The sequence below is a fragment of the Nyctereutes procyonoides genome, unplaced genomic scaffold (assembly GCF_905146905.1).
Source record: "Nyctereutes procyonoides isolate TBG_1078 unplaced genomic scaffold, NYPRO_anot_genome, whole genome shotgun sequence".
NCBI classification, from domain to species: domain Eukaryota; kingdom Metazoa; phylum Chordata; class Mammalia; order Carnivora; family Canidae; genus Nyctereutes; species Nyctereutes procyonoides.
This window is the reverse complement of record NW_026575137.1, coordinates 13,275,571-13,296,944: the sequence shown is the minus strand read 5'-3', so window position 1 is coordinate 13,296,944 and position 21,374 is coordinate 13,275,571. Positions and strand designations below refer to the sequence as shown.

Genomic DNA, 21,374 nt, shown 5'->3' with positions numbered 1-21,374 from the left:
GATGTTTGATGTGATCTTTCTTTTTTTAATATAAAACCACTGATTTTTCTGTATCTAGAGTTTTCCTTACTTCCTTTGGTGTTTGATTTCCTATTACTCTGCAAACATATTCACATTCCAGAACACTTCCTAACTGAAGTAATTTCCTAATTAGAACACTTGTTATTTTGACGTACTAAGACAAGGATTCCTCCTACGTCTTCTGCCACTTTCCAGGCTGCTGGGCTGGGGAGATGGGTGTGTGGCACTGGCAACAGTGACAGAGGTTTTGGTGATCAGATTACCTGACACTGATTATAGTTTAACCAGCAAGACCAGCACTCCCAGCCTGCGAGTGCTCAGGTACTGTTACTGTTGAGACTTCCATGGCATTTATTGTAGCTTGGGTTTGCCTGTTGTTTTTTTTCCCCTGAAGATCCAGTGTTGCTCTATTTAGGTTACATCTCTGTATGACTTATCTCCCACTGTTCCAGATAGACTTGCGTTTTCCATAAAGTCAGAGCTCAACTCCCAGGCTGTCCTGGTTCACCAGAATGCCCCAACTGCCTGGCAGCTGGCAGATAACACTCAACTTCCCCTCACATAGTTCTTATCATGTGCCTTTTCTTGTCACTTGCCCCGCCCTTGGTCATTCTTCATATGGCCTCCTGTCATTTCTGGCACACATCAGGAGGTGTGGACTGTTCCCTTATGTAAATACAAGCTAACATGTCATCAGTCCTGAGTGCCACACCTCACTAAAGATTTAGTTTGTCTTAACCTGATTCCTTCAGAGAGCCTGGCCTTGACAGGCCATACCCATACCTGCCTAGAAGGAGCATCCTGCTGTCTGCGTGCAGCCTCAGCACTGGTTTCCTAAATCACCCACCTGTCCTTCTTTGTCCCTCTCCAGTCGGTTTCTTCTTGGAGAAACTTGGGCCACTGGCCTTCAGTTTGCAATAGGAGTCCCTCTCTTCTGGCCTAACTTGTTTTCCCTACAAGAACACTTTGTAACTAAGAGGCATTAGTTTGCAAGTCACAGAAAACATAACACTAACTGGCTTAAATAATAAAGGAAATTAAGCAGCTTGCTATAAAGGTCCAGGAGAATTCTGGGTACAACTAAGCCTTGATCCAGAGGCTTTAGCAACATGATGAAGGCTCAATATCTCACTGTTCTCTTCAACTTTCATTCGTTAGAGTTTGTTGGTTCCACTTTTAGCAGATTCACCCCACTGGCCTACATTCTTCCTTCCACTTCCAGGAGGGGAAGCTTGACTTTCTCCACCAATGAAAATAAATGGGATTTAGTCTGACAGGACAAGGTTAGGTCCACAGTCTTTCCCATACCAGTCATCAAGGCTAGAGTTACTGGGCTTGACATCCTCAGAGAACATGGGCACCCTTAGAAAGGGCTAGCTGAAAGAGGGGTCCTGTTACTGAGAGAAGGGGATACTGTGTGGCCCTGAAAACAATGTCCTCCTCCGGATTATTGTCTTCTTGAGCAACTCTCAAACTAACACCCTTCTCAGCTTATCTAGGACATTCCCTTTCTATATCCTGCCTCTCATAAGCAACCCCTAAAACATTGCCCCCTATTTAGCCTACTTGTCTTTGTGGGTGAGATCTGAACAGTATAATCTCCTTAAAAGCTAAGATATAGGATCAACTTCTGAAATATTTTTATTAACATCATGTCAAAGTGGTGACTTATTTCTAAATTCCAGGCTTACCCCCTCACACATCACACACACACACACACAAATTCTGCAAAGGGCGTCTGTTTTTCCTACTGATGGAAAAGTCAAAGGGAATCATCTGGCAAAGGTAGTGTCCCTTGCTTAGTCTCTATCTTGCCTCTACCTGCTTAGAAATTTCTTTACAATCAATAATCACCTCTTCAGTAATTTGGAAATTCCTAAAAGTTGAGTCGATTTAGGTAGATAATGTACGATTTATGCATGCAATACTATGTGGAATCCTAGAAGCCATGTTAGCATTTCCAATATCTCATTTAAGTTTGAGGTGAATCCTGTGAATTCTGGGCGGGTCTTTTCTTCTTCTTCAGCCTCTGGACTTGCAAATCCCTGATTGTTCCAGGATGTTAGGGACATAGGTGCACTGTATTCTCTGTTGTCACAACCCATATTAAGCTTGATCAGCAAATTGATAAATGAGGACCTAAAATGCAATCAGTATTCCACTCAATAAAAATCATAAGCAGAGAGCCCTTCTTAACAGAGCAGTATTAGACACTGATATCAAAGAAATCAGAAAATATGGACTGTGTCCTCAAAATGTAGCTATATATATGTGATATATATAATGTGTATGTGTGTGTGAGAGAGAAGAAGAGAGAGAGAGCTTTATAATTACTTGATAAACAACATTTGAAGGACTGGTGTGAAGCTACCCTTGCTTATACTATCTGATAGACTGTTTACGTTAGGCTTGCAGACTAACGTAATACAGGTATGTAATTGTAAATAAGAGCACCAAAGCGGAAGAGGAAACTATAATATACCTTTGGATATGGCTGGCTGAGTCACAGCAGTAGAGAAATGAGTGGTTGGTTCTTTGTGAGCAAGGTATAAGCAGACCTCATGTTATAAGCAGCTGCGGCAGCCATGAAATTGAGTATAATTGTGTATTACACGTAGAGTGTTTTATTAGTTTTTTGAACTACAATTGCAGACCCAAATTGCAGTCACCATCATTGGCCAGGAAAGAGGAGCTGGGGGATAGGAGAAATTATTTTGGCTATGAGGAGTGGCCCTTGGAGAGAGCCAAGTCACGAGATGAGTACAAGTCACAATACCTAACAGGTGTAGAAAACTTGAACTCGATTCCTGCTCTGCTGTCAGAAAAATCTGGTCTGGTGGGTGGCAAGAGCCACAGGAGTCTCTGGCAGAAGTCTGTCAGAAAGAAGCAGTGTCATTATCCCTCATCATGCAGAGGCAGAGACTCATCCCATGGCTGATTGATGCCTGACACAGAGGATAGAGTTCAGTCTCCAGGACGATGGAGCTGACCAAACACAGAGTTCAAGGCAGGCATCTATCTTCAGAAGGACATGTACCTACCCCAGAAACTCAGGCAGGGGTGAGGGAGGGCCTTTTAACTACAAGAGCTCTCAAGTTCCCGGCTTTAGGATGCGAAGCCTCTTCCAAACTCTGGGCTAGCCTTACAAAAGGCAGACTGCAATCCTGCTTCTTTGAAAACAAGGAACTATAGAGTTTTGAAATGATTATGATGAATATGTTCTTGGAACATTTGAAAGTTACAGGACCTTAGATCTGCCTGAATGGAAACAATACGTTCTTTATGTTCAGCATGTCTGCCCTTGTTTCAGAGATTCCCTTTGCAGCCTTCTGTAGGGTCAGTTTATTTTATCATAGAACCAAGTTTAAGACCTCCTGAACTAGTAATCTCACCTTCACTGTTATTGCTCTCCTTTTAACAAAATGTTAAAAGCACTCAAAGGATGTGTTATTAAATATATTACTTCTTCCATATTTTTTTTTTCTACCAAAACTTATATTTCTCTAAGGCAAAAAACGTGGTGGCTTCCGGTAAGCTTTGTAAGGTTTATCCTTAATGGAGTTTGGTTTATAAAAATAATGAATGTACAATTATGTAAGTAAATATGTTCCCAAGTAAAAGACAAAATGTAATCATTCTTAATTGTATGGGAAGGCAATATGTTGGGATTTTTCTGTCTAGGTTTTAAGGTTGATTACAAATTGGCATGGAACCACTTGTAAGAATAGCAAGGAATACTGTGTTATGTAACCCAGATCTATTCTGTTGGCTTTACATCACCAGATTTTGGATCCAGTGCCATGAGACTTTCTCAGGATAGAAAGGTAATAACCTTATAGCATACAATAACCAAGATAACAAATTGAAAATCTGTTCATGCCTGAACATTTTTCTTTCTTTTTCTCCCTCAAATATGGTATTATGGTTTTAACTCAGTTTGGGGTCGTACTGCAGACAACTCATTTATCTGCAAGGGCAAAGGAAATTCATGGTGAGAATAGTCCAACCCATCTAGTAATCCAAAAAGCATTACATATTTCAGGTTGTCTCCAATGTTTACCACTGTAAATATGAATATTGTTTCTTCATGGCCCACTGCCCCTACTTCTCCCACTGCCCCTACTTCTCCAAAATCCTGAAGTAATTTCCCCAGTGGTTTTCCTATTCTCTGGTCTTGCTCTGTGCCAGTCCATCCCCCACACTGCAGCCAGGCTGAGTCTTCTTAAAAATCAAATCTGGTTCTATCCTCTAGTTTAGAGTCTTTTGTGCCAGAATACGGCCTACAGATTCATGGTAGACATTGGCCCATGCCTGCCTCTCCAGTCCAGCTCTCCTGGCATCATCTGCTTCAAGGCCCTTCAGACACCCTGTTTACCGCAGATATGATTAAGATAAAGATCCTGAGATGGGAAAATTATCCTGGATTATCTGGATGGATCCTAAATGCCATCTTAATATAAGAGGGAAGCATAGGGAGATTTCAAACAAAAAAAGAGAAGATGATGTGGCCAGAGACATAGAGATTGAAGCGATAGAACTATAAATGATGTACCAGGAGCCACCAAAAAATGGGAGAGGCAAGAAACAAATTCTCCTCTAGAGCCTTCAGAGGGAATGTAGCTGTGCCATCTTGATTTAAGTCCAGTGAAATCGATTCTGGGTTTCTCGCCTCCAAAACTGTAAGAGAATAAATTTCTGTTGTTTTAAGCCACCAAGTGTGTGACAGTTTGTAATAGCAGCCACTCCTGTAGCTAATATACTCTCCAAAGTAGCCAGATTCACATTCTCTGTTCCCATGAGTTCTGTAAAGCACCTACCTCTACCCCAGATTTAACAGGTGGTAGTCCGTTTGTTATTGGTTGCTTTTTCTACTTCTTCTGAGCTCCCTGAGGGTACTTTGCATTCTCAGTTCCTGACATAGAGTATTAGAATCTAATACTGGCCTGTTGTGGAATGAATGCCAAATGGATGCATGGCTGAATGAATAGCACCTGCTGTGAGCATCTTCTGGTTGTCTCTGCCATAGCTCCCTTCTCTCTGACCCCTTGCATTTCACATCCATTTCCTCCACATTGTGTGTTTCTCCCCAGCAGTGTCTGGTTGAGAGTTGTGCAATAGTCTTATTTTCCCCCTTAATATCTTTGGTTCACCTGGCTTGCTTTGTATTTCTTGCTTTTCTTATCATTATCTCCTCTTTTAACTCTTTTTAAATGAATCCATATTCCTTTCAATTTCAATGAGTCTGTAAAGCAGTGTTTTTTTTTAACTTCTTAGTTTGAAAATTTTCCAACTTACAGAAAATGAAAAGGAATAGAACAATAAATACCACATGCCCTTCACCTGGAGAATTCACCAGTTGTTAACATTGTGAAACATTTGTTTGTTCTCTTGCTCTGTATATTTCTTCATTTTATATTGTAATATACCCTTTGAAAGTAAGTTACACTCATTATGAGTCTTCACTCCTAATACTTAAGTATTACAAAGTATTACTAAGAATTTGGATGGCCTCCTGACCCTTCCTAACTGTTCTGGAAGTGAGGTAATTGTCTCTCTGTTTACAAGGTGCAAATGCAAAATAATCCCAGCTAAACTCCTAAGAGTTTCCTGTGATATGGGGCGAACTGAATACCCATTTCTCACACACATCATCCCCTTGCAGATTCAGGCTCTTCTGGTCATTCCCACAGGGATTAGTTGACCCAAATCACTCAACCTGAGGTATTCCAGTACTAAATCTGTCATTTGTGTGTTCAGGAATATTTTCCTGCCTGGAACAAAAAGGTAGCATTATTCCAGTTGCAAGGTGATATGACTATATTATAGTGCTCAAAACTAGCTCTGAATCTGTGGTCCTTTTGAACCATGCATGAGCTCCACTGGGGTCTGATTCTGAATTTATGTTTTGAAGCAGAGCCAGGACAGACTATTACCAATTCCACATAGCCCTGTTATATTCCACCTCCATCTGGGCAAACCACCCCGCCCATGGATTACAGGGCAATAACTATGCAAAATACATAGAGAACACTCTGGCACAAAAGGTAGGCTAGAAGATTGGTATTCCAAATAAAACAAAAACATTCGGGATCCCTGGGGGGCGCAGCGGTTTGGCGCCTGCCTTTGGCCCAGGGCGCGATCCTGGAGACCCGGGATCGAATCCCACGTCGGGCTCCCGGTGCATGGAGCCTGCTTCTCCCTCTGCCTGTGTCTCTGCCTCTCTCTCTCACTGTGTGCCTATCATAAATAAATAAAAAAATTAAAAAATATTAAAAAAAAACAACAAAAAAAAAAAAACAAAAACAAAAACATTCTTGATACTTACCAGTGCTGATAAGTTGAATCTCATTCCAGATAAACTGTTTGCTGTGGCTCCCACCATCTGTTTGCCAAGACATCCTGGAAAAGTCAGGAATTAAGCCACAGTGGTGACAAGAGAGAGCACTGAACAAATTAAGGGCATGCATGCCCAGCCTGTACTTCTAACTGCATTGTTAAGCGGTGGAGCAACCTTTTCTTATGGTTATCATCTTTGTTTTACTTTACTTGCACCAAGAAAAAGAAACAGATTTTGCTAATTTTAAAATTGCACTAAATTGACATTGCCTGGCTAGGAGGTTACTGAGTGCTGTCAGTGAAAAAATAGTGATTCAGATGTGAGCTGGGTGCCTTGGGGCCAAAATTTGCCTGCTTCTAGCTACGTGACTTTTGCACAAGTCACCTTCCTTCTTTGGCCCTCTGTTCTCTTTCCTGACCAGTCTCCACATAAAAGAGGGGTGAAAGAGGGTGGGGAAAGGAAAGGAATCTAAACTCCCACTAATTCTAAAATGCTAGAAAATAGAGAACACTCTGAATAAAGTAATGATGTAAACTAGACATCTTTCATTTAAATGGCAAGTTTATAAGGGGCCTGCTCACTGTATGCAAATGATACTCCTGATTGCAGATGAGGATTTTGTAATCATTAAAGCTCATTTACCAGAACCTCTAATTGGAAACAGCATTTAATACTGGTTACTTGAAGTTACTGTATGTTCACGCGGGTAATTAAATCACCTTATTTTAAAAACACTGCAAACTTGACGTTTCCCTCCCCTTTAATTAGAGGCATTAATGAGGACTTACTGTATTAGTATATTACAAGTATGTGTGAAATGAATGTAATGAGTGTGTAATTAACCTTGAATAATTAGGTAAAGTTTCAGAAAAATCAAGAATAAGATATACTAAGTTTATCAGGAAACTGCTTCTGACACTTGCTTCAAATACCTATATAGTTCTTATTCTTTGTATAATATAAATTAAGTAGATTTTAAAAGTCAGCAAGCAGATTTTTATTGTACGCTAGTGGAAACTCAGTTGTTGAAGTCTGAATTCTGGGACAAACTTGTGTTCTCACCAAAAACCAAGAGCTTAGTATATTCAAACTCTAGTTGATTACAAAATATTCCCTGTGAGATCATGCTAGGACCAAAGGCCAAAATGTATTATTTCTAGAAGTTCATAATCAGTTCAGATAGCATTTAAAAAACAACTTTCTGCCAGGTTCTATACCAGTCATTAGGGTAAAAAATGAGTTGATAAGGAAGTCATAGCTTTGCCCTCAAGGAGCTTATATTCTAGAGGGAAAATGAACTTGTACAAAATCATTACATACAGTATAATATATGGAGACATAGAAGTGTATAAAGACTAGATTCAGAGGAGGGAAGTCAGAAAAGCTAACTTAGAAGGCAGATGTCAAGAAATTGTCCAGAATTCAATATAAAAAGAGGAAGAATTTGAAAATATGATATTAATAGGAAAGGAGGAGGATAGAATTTAAGAGTCTAACATACTGGTAACAGGAGTTCCATGTGGAGAAAATAGAACAAAAGGGAGCTGACTGACATTTAAAGCGATAATAGCAGAGAACTTAACCAAATTTGTGAAAGACATTGAATCTTCAAACTGAGGAAGCATGAGTCCTGAGAAAAAAGTGATTCGCATACTGAAAAATTGTAGTGAAACCGCTGAAAATCAATGACAAAGAAAATCTTAAGAGCATCCTGAGAAAAATGGCAGACTATCATTTATCAAATGTTGCAAAGGAGCAACATTTAGGTTGACAGCAGTAGGTTGTCAACCCTTGTCAACAATGACAAGGGCCAGGAGACAATGGAATCATATCACCAGAGCACTGAATGAAGAAACTGTCAGCCTGTATTTCTCTACTCAAGGGGAAAGATGACATAAAGGTATTTGCAGAATAACAGAGAATTGGAACTCAAAGATTTCATTGAAAGAGCTACTAGGAAGTTCAGGACACTGAAGAAAAATTAAGATACAGGAATTTATTACCCCAAAAATAGAAGTAATCCAAATGTCCATCAGCTGGTGAATACATAAATAAAATGTGGTGTATCCTTACAATGGAGTATTTCATAGCCATACAAAGAAATGATACATTCCACATACTTGATACATGCTACACCATAGTACCCTTGAAAACAACTTGCTAAATGAAGAAACCAGACACAAAAGGTCACATATTGTTATGAGTCAATTTGTATAAAATATCCACAATAGGCAAATCCCTACAGACAGAAAGTAGTTTGGGACTGAGGGGAGGAGGGAATGGGAAGTGACTGATAATGGGTAGGGAGTTTGTTTTGGGGTGATGAAAATGTTCCAAAATCAGATAGTGGTGATGGTCGTACAACTCTGAATATTCTAAAAGCTATTAAGTTGTATACTTTAAAAGGGTGAACATGATGGCATATGAATCATATCTCAATAAAGCCATTTTTTTAAAGAGCAGTGATGAGCAAAGAAACATGGATAAATAAGGCAAATATTGATTGCATGAAACAATCATAACAATGATGAATTTGAGTCTACAAAAGCAAGGTGGAACTAATATACCATCAAGAACAATTGAGGGTCACTGGAGGGGAGGGAGGTAGGAGGATGGGGTAACTGAGTGATGGACATTAAGGAGGGCACATGATATAATAAACACAGGGTATTCTACAAGACTGTGGACTCACTGACCTCTACCTCTGACCAATAATACATTATATGTTAATTAATTGAATCTAAATTAAAATTATTTTTTAAAAAAGGTATAAGAGAGGAGACACTGTAGTTAAAGTTTTTATAATGTCAGGAGGCTAAGGATATTAACATTAGAATTTATATCAAGAATGCAATTTCATAGTAGAGAAACTGTATTGCTCAAATATTACTGTTGGGAATGTAAAATGGGATAGCTACTCTGGAAAATAGTTTGGCAGTTCTTTTCAAAGCTTAAAATAGGCTTACCACATGATCCAGCAATTACACTTGTGGCATTTATCCCAGAGAAATGAACTTATTTTCATTCAAAATTTAAACACAGTATTCGTAGCAGCTTGATTCACGCAGCCCAACATCGGAAACTACTCAAATGTCATTCAGTGGGTGAATGGTTAAATAAATTGTGGTACATCCATACCATGGAATACTACTCAGCATTTAAAAAGATCAGACTGGGGGATCCCTGGGTGGCGCAGCGGTTTGGCGCCTGCCTTTGGCCCGGGGCGCGATCCTGGAGACCCGGGATCGAATCCCACGTCGGGTTCCCGGTGCATGGAGCCTGCTTCTCCCTCTGCCTGTGTCTCTGCGCCCCTCTCTCTCTCTCTCTGTGACTATCATAAATAATAAATAAAAATTTAAAAAAAAATAAAAAAAAAAATAAAAAATAAAAAGATCAGACTGGTATTAAAATAATAATAATAATAATAATAATAATAATAATAATAATAATAATAATAAAAAGATCGGACTGGGGGCAGCCCGGGTGGATCAGCGGTTTAGCGCCGCCTTCAGCCCAGCGCATAATCCTGAAGACCCGGGATTGAGTCCCATGTCGGGCTCCCTGCATGGAGCCTGCTTCTCCCTCTGCCTGTGTCTCTGCCTCTCTCTCTCTCTCTCTCTCTCTCTCTCCTTTCTGTGTATTCTCATGAATAAATAAATAAATAAAATCTTTAAAAAAATAAAATAAATAAAAAGATTGGACTGTTGATCCAACAACTTGGATGAACCTTAAGGCTGATGCCAATTTCAAAAGTATATCAGCTCTATGGTTCCATTTAAGTAGCATATGTAAATTAATGTAATTCTGGAGTTGGAGTACAGATTAGTGGTTGCTATAGGTTAGAGATGGGGAAGAGAAGAAAACAGGTGTATCAATAAATGGGTAACATAAGAGAATCTTATGGTGATGGTACAGATGAGTCTCCTGTTCTCACATACACACATACACACAAGTGCTTGCATAGCTGGTAAAATCTGAACAAGATCTTTACCAATGCCAGTTTCTTGACTTTGATGTTTTGTATAATTGTGTAAGATGGGAGCTTTGAGGGGAGCCTGGGGGAAGAGTGGACAAGGACCTACCTTTACATTTCTTTCAAAATTATTTCAAAATAAAAAGTTTTAAAAAATTAACAATAATTACTAAAAGAAAATAAGTAAGCTGTATAACTTCTTTGCCAAAGACTAGGGAGAGGAAAAAAGCAAAGACTAATCAACTAATCCTAAGGAAAGGAGAAAATAGCACAGAAAAAGCAAAATAACTACAAATACAAAAAAAAAAAAAGGTAGAAACAAATGAATATATTTATAATCACAGTAAATAAAATGGACCAAACTTCACATTGAACAGAAAGTCTCAGGTTTTATTCTTTCCAGTTCAGTTAGTTTCAATGTATAAGAGACCTAAGTATAATGACATGGAGATGTTGAAAGTACATGATGTGGAAAGTGGCAAATATCTGAAGAAAGCAGTGACATAGGGGCACCCGGGTGGCTCAGTGGTTGAGCATCTGCCTTCGGCTCAGGTTGTGATCCCAGGATCCTGGGATCGAGTCCTACATCGGGCTCCCTGTGAGGAGCCTGCTTCTCCCCCTACCTATGTCTCTGCTTTTCTCTGTCTCTCATGAATAAATAAAAAATTTTAAAAGAAAGCAGTTAAAGTTTAAAGTGAGAACATATGGTGATTAAAAGAACCAATATATGATGATAGAAAGAACAATTAACTGAGAGGGTAAAACAATCCTGAATTTTTACATTCCTAATACTATAGCACTTTACATATTTTAAAGCAAAATTCAGTATATTTAAAAGGAAAATAGATAAATCCATGTTCATAGTTAGATTTTTAATATACCTACATTGATAATTGATAGACAAAAAAGTCCAAAATTTATTAAGCGTATCAAAGATTTGACCAATGAATTAATGGAGTTAGGTAGATGGATGGATAGATAGCAAAATATATATAAAGTGTATTAACCGAACAATTAAATACTCTTTCAAACATACATGGAATACTTATAAAACTTGACCATACACTATTAGGTCACAAAACAAATTTCAGTTTATACCATATAGTAGATCAAAAAGCAAGTGTTAATTTGTACACAGCATATTTTCTGCCCACAACTCAATAAAATTAGAAATTGGTAACAAAACAGTAAACAACACCTCCATTATTAAAATATTAAAAAACAGACCTCTAAATAATAGAAGGTTCAGATAAAAATAATAAAATAATTAGGAGATATTTAGAACTAAATGCCAATGAAAACTACATGTATAGAACTAAAAGTATGTATGGAGCTAAAACGGGGTGAACTTAAGGGAGTATGTATAGCTGCACTTGTATATATTATTAGGAAGAAAGGAAAAGCTAATGAGTTAAGCATCTAAATGAAGAAGATGAAAAAATTCACTAAAATATAATAAAGGCAAATCTAGGAAGGAAAGAAGTTTATATCAACTTCAGAAAAAGAGTTTCCTGGGGTGCCTGGGTGGCTCAGCGGTTGGGCGGCTGCCTTCAGCTCAGGTCATGATCCCGGGATTTGGGATCGAGTCTGCATCAGGCTCCTACATGGAGCCTACTTCTTCCTATGCCTATGCCTCTGCCTTTCTCTCTGTGTCTCTCATGAATAAATAAATAAATATTTTTTAAAAAGTTATCTCTGGAAGAGAGAAGAGATTATAAGAAGGCTAACTTCATTGGTAGCATTTTATTTTTTTGGGTCAGAAAAAGAGATGTAAATACTTTGTGTATTAAAATTATTGATTGTGGGGGGTACCTGGGTGGCTCAGTGGGGGTAAGTGTCTGCTTTGAGCTCAGGTCATGATCCCAGGGTCCTGAGGTCAAGCCCCACATCAGGCTCCTTGCTCTAGGGAGCTTCTCCCTCTCCCTCTGCTTGCTGCTTCCCCTGCTTGTGCCCTCTCTCTCTCTCTCTCTCTCAAATAAATAAAATCTTTTAAACATAAAAATAAAAATTATTGTTTCTAACAACTTTGTAGAAATGTAATTCACATAGCATACAGTTCACTCATTTTAAAGTGTACAATTGGCTGATTTCTAGTATATTCAGAGTTATGAGACCATCACAATCAACTTTAGGATATTTTCATCACCTCAAAAAGAAACAATCCACCCTTTGGCTGTCATTCCTAAACTCTGCGTCTTTACCTGGACTAAGCCACCACTAATCTGCTTTCTCTATTTATAGATTTGCCTAGTGGGGACCTTACATATAAAAGGAATCATATAACATGTAGTCATCTATGACTAGATTCTTTTACATAGCATACATTTTTCTAGGCTCACCCAGGTTGTAGCATATATCTGTTTCATTCCTCTTTATTGGATAAATAATATTCCATTGTATGAACATACTATGTTTTGTTTATTCATTAGTTGATAAACATTTGAGTCATTATCACTTTTGGTTGTATTATGAATAATACTGCTATAGACATTTGTGTACAAGTGTTTGTGTAGATGTATGTTTTCATTTTTCTTGGATGTATACCTACGCATGGAGTTGCTGAGTCAAATGGAAATTCGATGCCTACGTTTTTGAGGAACTGCCAGACTGTTTTCCAAAGTGGTTGCACCGTTTTACATTTCCATCAGCTTGTATGAGGCTTCTGATTTCTCTACGTCCTTGCTAACACTTGGTATTTTCTGACTTTTCTATTATAGCCATCTTAATTTGTGTGAAGTGGTTTATCACAGTACTTTCTATTTGCATTACCTGATGACTAATGATGTTGAACATCTTTTCATGTGCTTATTATTATTAGCCATTTGTCTTCTTTGGAGAAGTGTCTATTCTGATCCTTTGCCCAATTTTAATTGGATTGTCTTTTTGTTATTGAGTTGTAAGAGTTCTTTATATATTCTAGATACAAGTCCCTTTTCAGATGTATGATTTCCAATTATTTTCTACCATTTTATGGGTTCTTTTCACTGTCTTGATAGTGTCCTTTGAAACACAAACATTTTTAATAGTGATAAGGTTTGATTATCTTTGTTGTTGTTGCTTATGCCTTGATGTCTTACCTATAAGAATCTGTGGCCAAATCCAAGATTATGAAGATTTATCTCTATGTTTTCTTCTGAGCATTTCATAGTTTTAGCTCTTAGGCCTTTGAGTTAATTCTTATATATGGTATATGATCAGCAGTTATACCATTTTACATGCTCTTCAACAGTACACAAGAGTTTCAATTTCTCCACATCCTTTCCAACACTTGATATCTTCTGTTGTTGTTGTTGTTTTTAATTGTAGCCATTCTAATGAGTGTGAAGTAGTAGCTCATTGTGATTTCGATTTGCATTTCCTTAGTGACTAGTGCTGTTGAACATCTTTTCATGTGCCTATTGGCCATTTGTATATCTTCTTTGGAGAAATGTCTATACAAATCCTTTGCCTATTTTTAGTTGGGTTGTTAATTTGTTGTTGAATTGTAGGAATTCTTTATATAAGCTGGATGTCAATCTTTATGAGACATTTGATTTGCAGTTATTTATTCCTATTGAGTAGATTGCCTTTTCACTCCATTAATAGTGTCCTTTGTTACACAAAAGATTTTAATCTTGATGGAGTCCAGCTTATCTGTTCTTTCTTTTGTTGTGTGTGCTTTTGGTGTCATATCTGAGAAATCATTGTCAATTTCTAAACTCTCAGCCTGGTGGCATTTAAACTACTCAGTGAATGACTTAAAGAACTGAAATAAGTTATTTCTATTCTACAATTCACTGTTATAATTATGGAAGATTTCATAATCATCCATTCAATCCCAAGCTTCTTCTGAACCTTTATTTTCCTGATTACTGCCAAATGCATTCAATTATAAATTGAAAGCATGGAAATAGCACTTTATTATGATACAGTTTTTCCTCATGAGGAATAGTGATCAAAATTATTGCCAAGTGCCTTTATTAGGAAAAGAAAATTTTTAACTGATTAAAGACTATGGATGTTATATATCAACTATTTAATGGGTTTTCAACTTTTCTGCTTTATTTTTAAAAAACAATGAATTTCACTTCAGCATATATAATAAAGTTCTAAAACTTCAAAGACATTTTGCATTCCAAAAAGGGTTCCTTGTGGTTATAATATTCATTTGAAATTCAAATCACTCCTTGGAATTTGAAGCTAGCTAGAAGTTATGTACTGTAGAAGAAGAAGGGGAGAAGATCCCTGATGTCATTGCTAATTTATTCTGCTACAAGTTATGACACCTTTGTGCCATTTGAGCAGCAAATGAATGTTTTGACCTTGGGCTGGATCTATAGTAAACTATCCATAGTAAACGCTATCTATAGTAAAAATCTTGGGCAATGTGTAAGAACTTATTTTTAAACCTCTTTTTAGTTCTTGTTTTAAGCCACTATATACTTTTTCAAGAGCCCCTAATTTTGCAAAGTAAATATGTAGAAGATCCAGTAGAAGCCCTCAGGCAATTTGCCATCTATTCATAGAATGTAATGATGCACATGACAGTGGATGAACGTGACAGATGATGTAGAAAATCCAGTAGAAGCCCTTGGACTATTTGCTTAGAACATAATGATGCATGTGCCAGTATAAAAGAATAAAAGCATTACCATTTAGAGTCTGAGAAAGTAAGGATGGGCTGTGGTGGTCTGAATGGGTTTCAAGGAGGGAGACCTGAGCAGGCTGGGAGGATGAAGTATGACCCGAATGGGCTAAGATGGGGCACCACTCTCTAGAAGAGAGGAGAGACGTGAGCAAAAGTGTGACCAGCTGGAGAATGTCTTGCACCAGGTGCCTGAGGTAGAGGATACATTAAATATACTGTGGCCAGTTGTATGGTCAGGATGAAGACAGATTATGGGGAACTGGTGTGGTAGTTTTATATTTGATGTAGCTGACTGGAGAGAAGCGCTGTGGGTTCTTGATCAGAGGAGTGATGGGAAAATGTAGTCTGTCTCCAATGGAGATCATAAAACTTGACAAGTAAATGGATTTTGGAAACATCTTATTCAACATTATCTTGTTTACTGAGCCCAGGGAGTTGAAATAACTTGCTCCGAGTCACCCCTTAAAAAATAGCAGATCCAAATCCCAGATTCATGCTTTAACTCGAAGGCCAGTGATCTTTCTTTCATGCCACAGTCCTCCAGAATATACTAAGAGATAGGAGCAAGGGAGAGAAGATGGGCAATAATTGTACAGTCCACACTTAAGGCAATGAACACAATGAGAAGGATTGCTGAGGAAGAGGGACGGAAAGGATAAATAAGAAAGCACCTTAATGAGAAAAGTTACCTTAATGGTAACTATTTTCTTTATTTTAGCAAATGAGGCAGATAGTTAGAGAATTCAGTAAAGGGTTGAGCTTGTTCTAAAAAAAATATATGACTACAAGTGTAAAAAAACAAATCCTAATAAAACCACTATTCAAAATCCAAATGACCCCGACAAATGGGTGCTTAAGAAAATATTTGATGAATGAGCAAACAAATGAATCAACTTAAATTTTGTTGTTGTTGTTGTTGTTGTTGTTTTTTTAGTAAGTATCGTACAAATGCTATTTTAAAAAGAAAACATTTTCTTTTACAGATTCACCTTTCTGGAGTTTTGCTAGCCATTTTAGGAAATTTGGTAATGAGTATTTCCCTAAATATTCAGGTAAGAAGGAGCTTATTTTTCTAACTCTGTAGTTTGATCTAGGAACAGAGTATGACTTTAAAGGGCCCTCAGGCACTTCTCAAGATCCTTCCTCCACACACACACACAAAAGTACAGTTATACTTTATGGCCTCATTGTTGTAAAGACAAATATAGGCTAGATTGCTTTCACTTCTTTCTTCTTCTGATTTTAAAAGAAATTAAATGTTTTCATGGCCTCTTAATCATATTACATGTCTGAGGCAAAGTGCCTTGGTGGCTTGAATTCGTACCACAAATTTGTACCAAAGATGTTCATAATCTTAGCATAAACCAAGATTTATTTTTAATGTTCTGTGTTTCTTCTAGTACTTTTATTATTATTTTTTAAGTTTTTAAATGTCATCTAGAATTGTACATACTTCTTAATAGAAAGTAGGTTCAGGCATCATAAAATTAATAAGGAAACAGGGCTTTATTTAATGGCCAATTTTCCAGGAATGTATGTGCCTCAAATACAAAGAAATACTCTGACCAGATATAAACAAGTATGTATCACCCCAGGTCCCTACTAGCAAAGTATTCTGCCCCAGTATGTTTATCGTGGTAGCTACTTTGACTCACACATTGAAGTCCCTTTTCAAAGTGGTTTTCTTTAGTAACTTATTTTATTTCATTAGTGTTTATTTTGGCTGGACTTTTTCAACATTCTGAAAGAAGGTATTGGTGTGGGAGACTGAAAAGACACTATGCTCCTTAACATACTCCTCACCTTTGGAGAATAGTTACTGATACTAATTTTGTAGCTACAGGAACTAAGCATTCTTATGTAAGGAAGGCCCTTCTGCTACAAAATTCTCTGTTAATGACAGTCGCTTCCCCAGCTGATATGCTTGGAACAAGCAGAAAACCATAATAAGCGCTCTGTAATAATCTGCAAATTTCAAAGCCATGATGCAAATACACAGGACCAAAAATTTTCAAGGCAAGTTCGAGTTGGGAGAGATATTTCCTTATTTGCCTTCTGATTTACTTCCAGAAATATTCTCACGTCCAGTTGGCACACCAGGAACATCCCAGGCCCTACTTCAAGAGCGTGTTGTGGTGGGCTGGGACCGTGCTCATGGCCATGGGGGAGACAGGCAACTTTGCAGCCTATGGATTTGCTCCTATTACTCTCATCGCTCCATTAGGCTGTATGTCTGTTACAGGTGAGCCATTTCTCTGTGTTTTGACAAGCAGAAATTGTTAGAGGTCAGGATAGTTGGCAAAAAACATACAACTTGAACAACACATGAATAAAAGAAGAAAGTCTACTTCCTATTTTCTTAGCATTTTATCTTGGAACAATTACACTGCTGATTTCACTTATCTACCATCATGTCGCCACGTTACCATGAAGAAACTTGCATTTTGTAACTGTAGTATTTGTGTTTAAAAGCCTGATTTCTGGGACACCTGGGTGGCTCATCGGTTGAGCGTCTGCCTTTGGCTCAAGGCATGATCCTGCTTCTCCCTCTGCCTAGGTCTCTCTCTCTCTGTGTCTCTCATGAATAAATAAATAAAATCTTTAAAAAAAAAATAAAAGCCTGATTCCAGTGTCTGCATCTTAATAAATTAATAGCAACAGCAAATGTTATACCATGCTTTTTAAATTATTAATGAATTACCTACAAGTATTTGTCATACATTGTATTTTATGCATATGTTAAGCTGACATTACATGTACTTAGAGTGTTTGATGCCTGATCTTGAATCTATAGTTCTCTTTACATTAAGAATTAAGTACTGGAGGGACGCCTTGGTGGCTCAGAGGTTAAGTGTCTGCTTTCAGCTCAGGGTGTGATCCCAGAGTCTCAGGATCAAGTCCCACAACAGGCTCCCTACAGGGAGCCTGCTTTTCCCTCTGTCTGTGTCTCTGCCTTTTTCTGTGTCTCTCATGAATAAATAAATATTTTTTTTTAAAGAATTAAATATGGTGGCTCAGTTGGTTAACCATCTGACTCTTGATTTGGGCTCAGGTCATCATGATCTCAGGGTTATGCGGATCAAGTCTTGTGGGCTCCGTGCTGGGCGTGGCACCAGCTTAAGATTCTCTGTCTCCATCTTCCTCTGACCCTCCCTCTGCACACCTGCACGTGCTTATGCATGCACGTGTGTGCTCTCTCTCCCTCTAAAATAAATAAATAAATATTTAAAAAGAGGATTAAATATTGGTTATTCTATATTACTATAAGAATGTGTAATTTAAAAAAAAGAATGTGTAATTTTATAGTAATGTCACAATTAACCTACTTTCAAAATTTATGATTTACTAAATATATCTAGAAAAGAGAATATGAGATGTTGCTAAAGACTAAAAAAAGAGCAAAAAATCACTGCTAAAAAGATGAATAAATTTTCTAAGCCTTGTTAAAATCAATAAAATCTTCTTAGTTTTACTTTTTAATTGCTGCTATGGAAACAGCATGTTTCTAAATATCTGTGATTTTGAAACTTCCACTGAAGTAGGAATGAGTTGATGGTTATTGGCTGGTAACAACTAGATCAAGCATAAGATGTATTCACATGTCTCAATTTTAATTTTCCATCCTAAAAATATTTGTTTTTTTTTTAAAGATTTTTTATTTTATTTATTCATGAAAGACACAGAGAAAGAGGTAGAGACATAGGCAGAGGGAGAAGCAGGCTCCCTGCGGGGAGCCTGATCCTGGGACTCTGGGATTAAGACCTGAGCTGAAGGCAAATGCTCAACCACTGAGCCACCCAGGTGTCCCAAAAATATGATATTCTTTTCTTTTTTTTAAGATTTATTTATTCATGAGAGACAGAGAGAGAGAGAGAGAGAGAGAGAGAGGCAGAGACACAGCAGAGGGAGAAGCAGGCTCCATGCAGGGAGCCTGATGTTGGGACTCAATCCCGGGTCTCCAGGGTCAGGCCCTGGGCCGAAGGCAGTGCTAAACCACTGGGCCACCTGGGCTGCACAAAAATATGATATTCTTAAAGAAGGCATAGTTTAAACTGAAATAAAGTATATTGAAAAAGAATTTTATTTTATTTTGAAAGTCATTTCCCCCTCTTAATCATTCAAAATATTTTACATAAAATACTTCCATGCTGTATTATAGTAGAATATTTGGCAAAGAGTATTTTTTCACCCTTCTAGAAATTGCTCACTTAAAATTGCCATACTGTTACTACTCTGAATAGGCACACAATTTATGTAATCACTTACCATTTTTAACATGCCAATAAAATGAGCAATTTTAGTATATCTTCTCTTTGCTACACATACCATGTACTTGGACATTGTAGATTTCTTCTTCCTTCTCGAAATCTAGAAATAAATGTTAAAAAATCTAATTGCGTTGTCACCTTGGGACCTTTATAGGCCCCAATTGTTCTGAAAATGTTTTATTATTCTTCACAATGACTGTATATTTAGAACTTTTTTTTTTAAAGATTTTTATTTATTTATTCATGGAAGACACAGAGAGAGGCAGAGACACAGGCAGAGGGAGAAGCAGGCTCCCTGCAAGGAGCCCAGTGTGGGACTTGATCCTAGATCCCCAGGATCACACTCTGGGCCAAAGGCGGCGCTAAACCCCTGAGCCACCCAGGCTGCCCCTAGAGCTAGTTTTTAATTTTACTTCTTGTTTTGCTTTATGCTTAGTTTTCATAAAATAGACAAAAAACTGTCCAAGAGCATAAAAAGACACCTGCGGGAGGATTGAGTGTATCACATTGTACTGAAATGCTCCATTTATTTCGAGTCTCCTGAGTACTGGGGATCTTTTTTCTGGGAAGAAGAAAAAGAGAGCTCCTCCAGCTAGCTCAAAGAAAGGGAAGTATAGCTAGATTTATTATAATGATCAGAGATTTCACAGGAATGAAATACAGCCAGACTCTGTGGGATCTAAAGTGCGAATTTAGAAGTTACCAGAGATTAAGGGCCCCTTGGTACCCTTTGCAAGACATTCAGGAAAGCTACCTGTGAAGCTGCTCCTCTTGGCCTGACTTGCTCCCAGTTCCCAGCTCTCATTAATAATAGGAAGCTTAAGTTTCCCCACTCACCTCAGACAGTGTCCCGTCCTCCCCAAGTCCCCTTGGGGCCAGTCTCCCTCCCTTCAAACTCAAAGCCCACTGGCTTGACAGATGGGCCTTTCTTGATGCTGCGGATCATTTTTCTTTGTGTGCCCTCAGCCCCAATTAATATTTCAATGTTAGAACCTTCTTAGCAACCTCCCTCTCTGCCCATAAAATGATTCAAAGAAGTAAAAAACTTATAGCCTCAAATACAAACCATTTCCTACTTTACAATCTTTGCAAACAGTAATATATGCTCATGAGTAATATTCCCACAGACTTCCTGAGCTGAAATTTAGGTTATTGTGAAGTGTTTAGGGTAGGTTATAGGCCATTGGTGATTGAGAATATTCCCCAGAACAAACCCCTACCATCCTGAGATTCCTTATAAAGATTCTAGAAACCCCAAAGGGCTAAAGCAAAAAGGAAAGTATTTTTAAAATAACATATCATATGGCTCTGTCTACAGATGTGGCTGAAGAGTGTCCACATTTCTTCTGTGCTGGAACTTTTCTCCTCCTTGTTTTTTGGAAGATTCTTGAAAGAAATCAATCTTCCCTCTGAGTTTAAAAACAAAGAAAAAAAGATATTGTATGCTGTGGTGTTGCATGGAATGGGAGTTTCAGTATTCTTTTCTGGCCTTTCTTCTATCTTTTGTTGCTTTTAAAATAAAAAAAAGAAAAGAAAAGAAAAGAAAATTAAAGTCCAGAACAGTTTAAAAAAGTTGGAGCTCTAAAGTCCAAGTGAAGGGTAGGTACTCTCTTCCATCTTTCTCCCTCTGCTTAGGTGATCTGGTTCACTTCAACACACCATGGCCTTTCTCCTTCCTAGAAGTGAGGAGAAATGCTGTGTAGGTAATCCTGTGCTCTGATCTCACTGCACACAATGCCCCAGGCCTGCTAATATGTCGGACCTGCTGTTTTATCTTACATAATCAAAACTCCTTTTCCCTTTGTAACTTCAATTGAACAGATTGTTCTTAGGACTAGTATATAAGAAACACTATGGTAAGCATTATGACTATTTCAGTTTGCACTCTTCCCACATTCCTGCTTCCAACCATCTTCCTTTCTATCTTTTCTTTCTCCTTCTCTATGTGTTCTTCTGTCTCTCACTGAAATGCTCACCTTTTTTTTTTTTTAAATAATAAATTTATTTTGTATTGGTGTTCAATTTGCCAACATACAGAATAACACCCAGTGCTCATCCCGTCAAGTGCCCCCTCAGTGCCGGTCACCTATTCACCCCCACCCCCTGCCCTCCTTCCCCTTCCACTCCTAGTTCGTTTCCCAGAGTTAG

At 37.9% G+C, this 21,374-nt stretch overlaps 1 protein-coding gene across 3 annotated transcripts in view; it reads left to right on the top strand.

Moving 5' to 3' along the window:
• NIPAL2 (NIPA like domain containing 2) overlaps positions 1-21,374 on the top strand; it is a 74,695-nt gene that overhangs the window by 5,955 nt on the left and 47,366 nt on the right. For all 3 annotated transcript variants that reach the window (XM_055303367.1, XM_055303368.1, XM_055303366.1), the window contains exons 2-3: positions 15,942-16,010; positions 17,029-17,200. In XM_055303367.1, the coding sequence (XP_055159342.1) occupies positions 15,942-16,010; positions 17,029-17,200 (241 nt within the window). The remainder of the gene's footprint in view (positions 1-15,941; positions 16,011-17,028; positions 17,201-21,374) is intronic.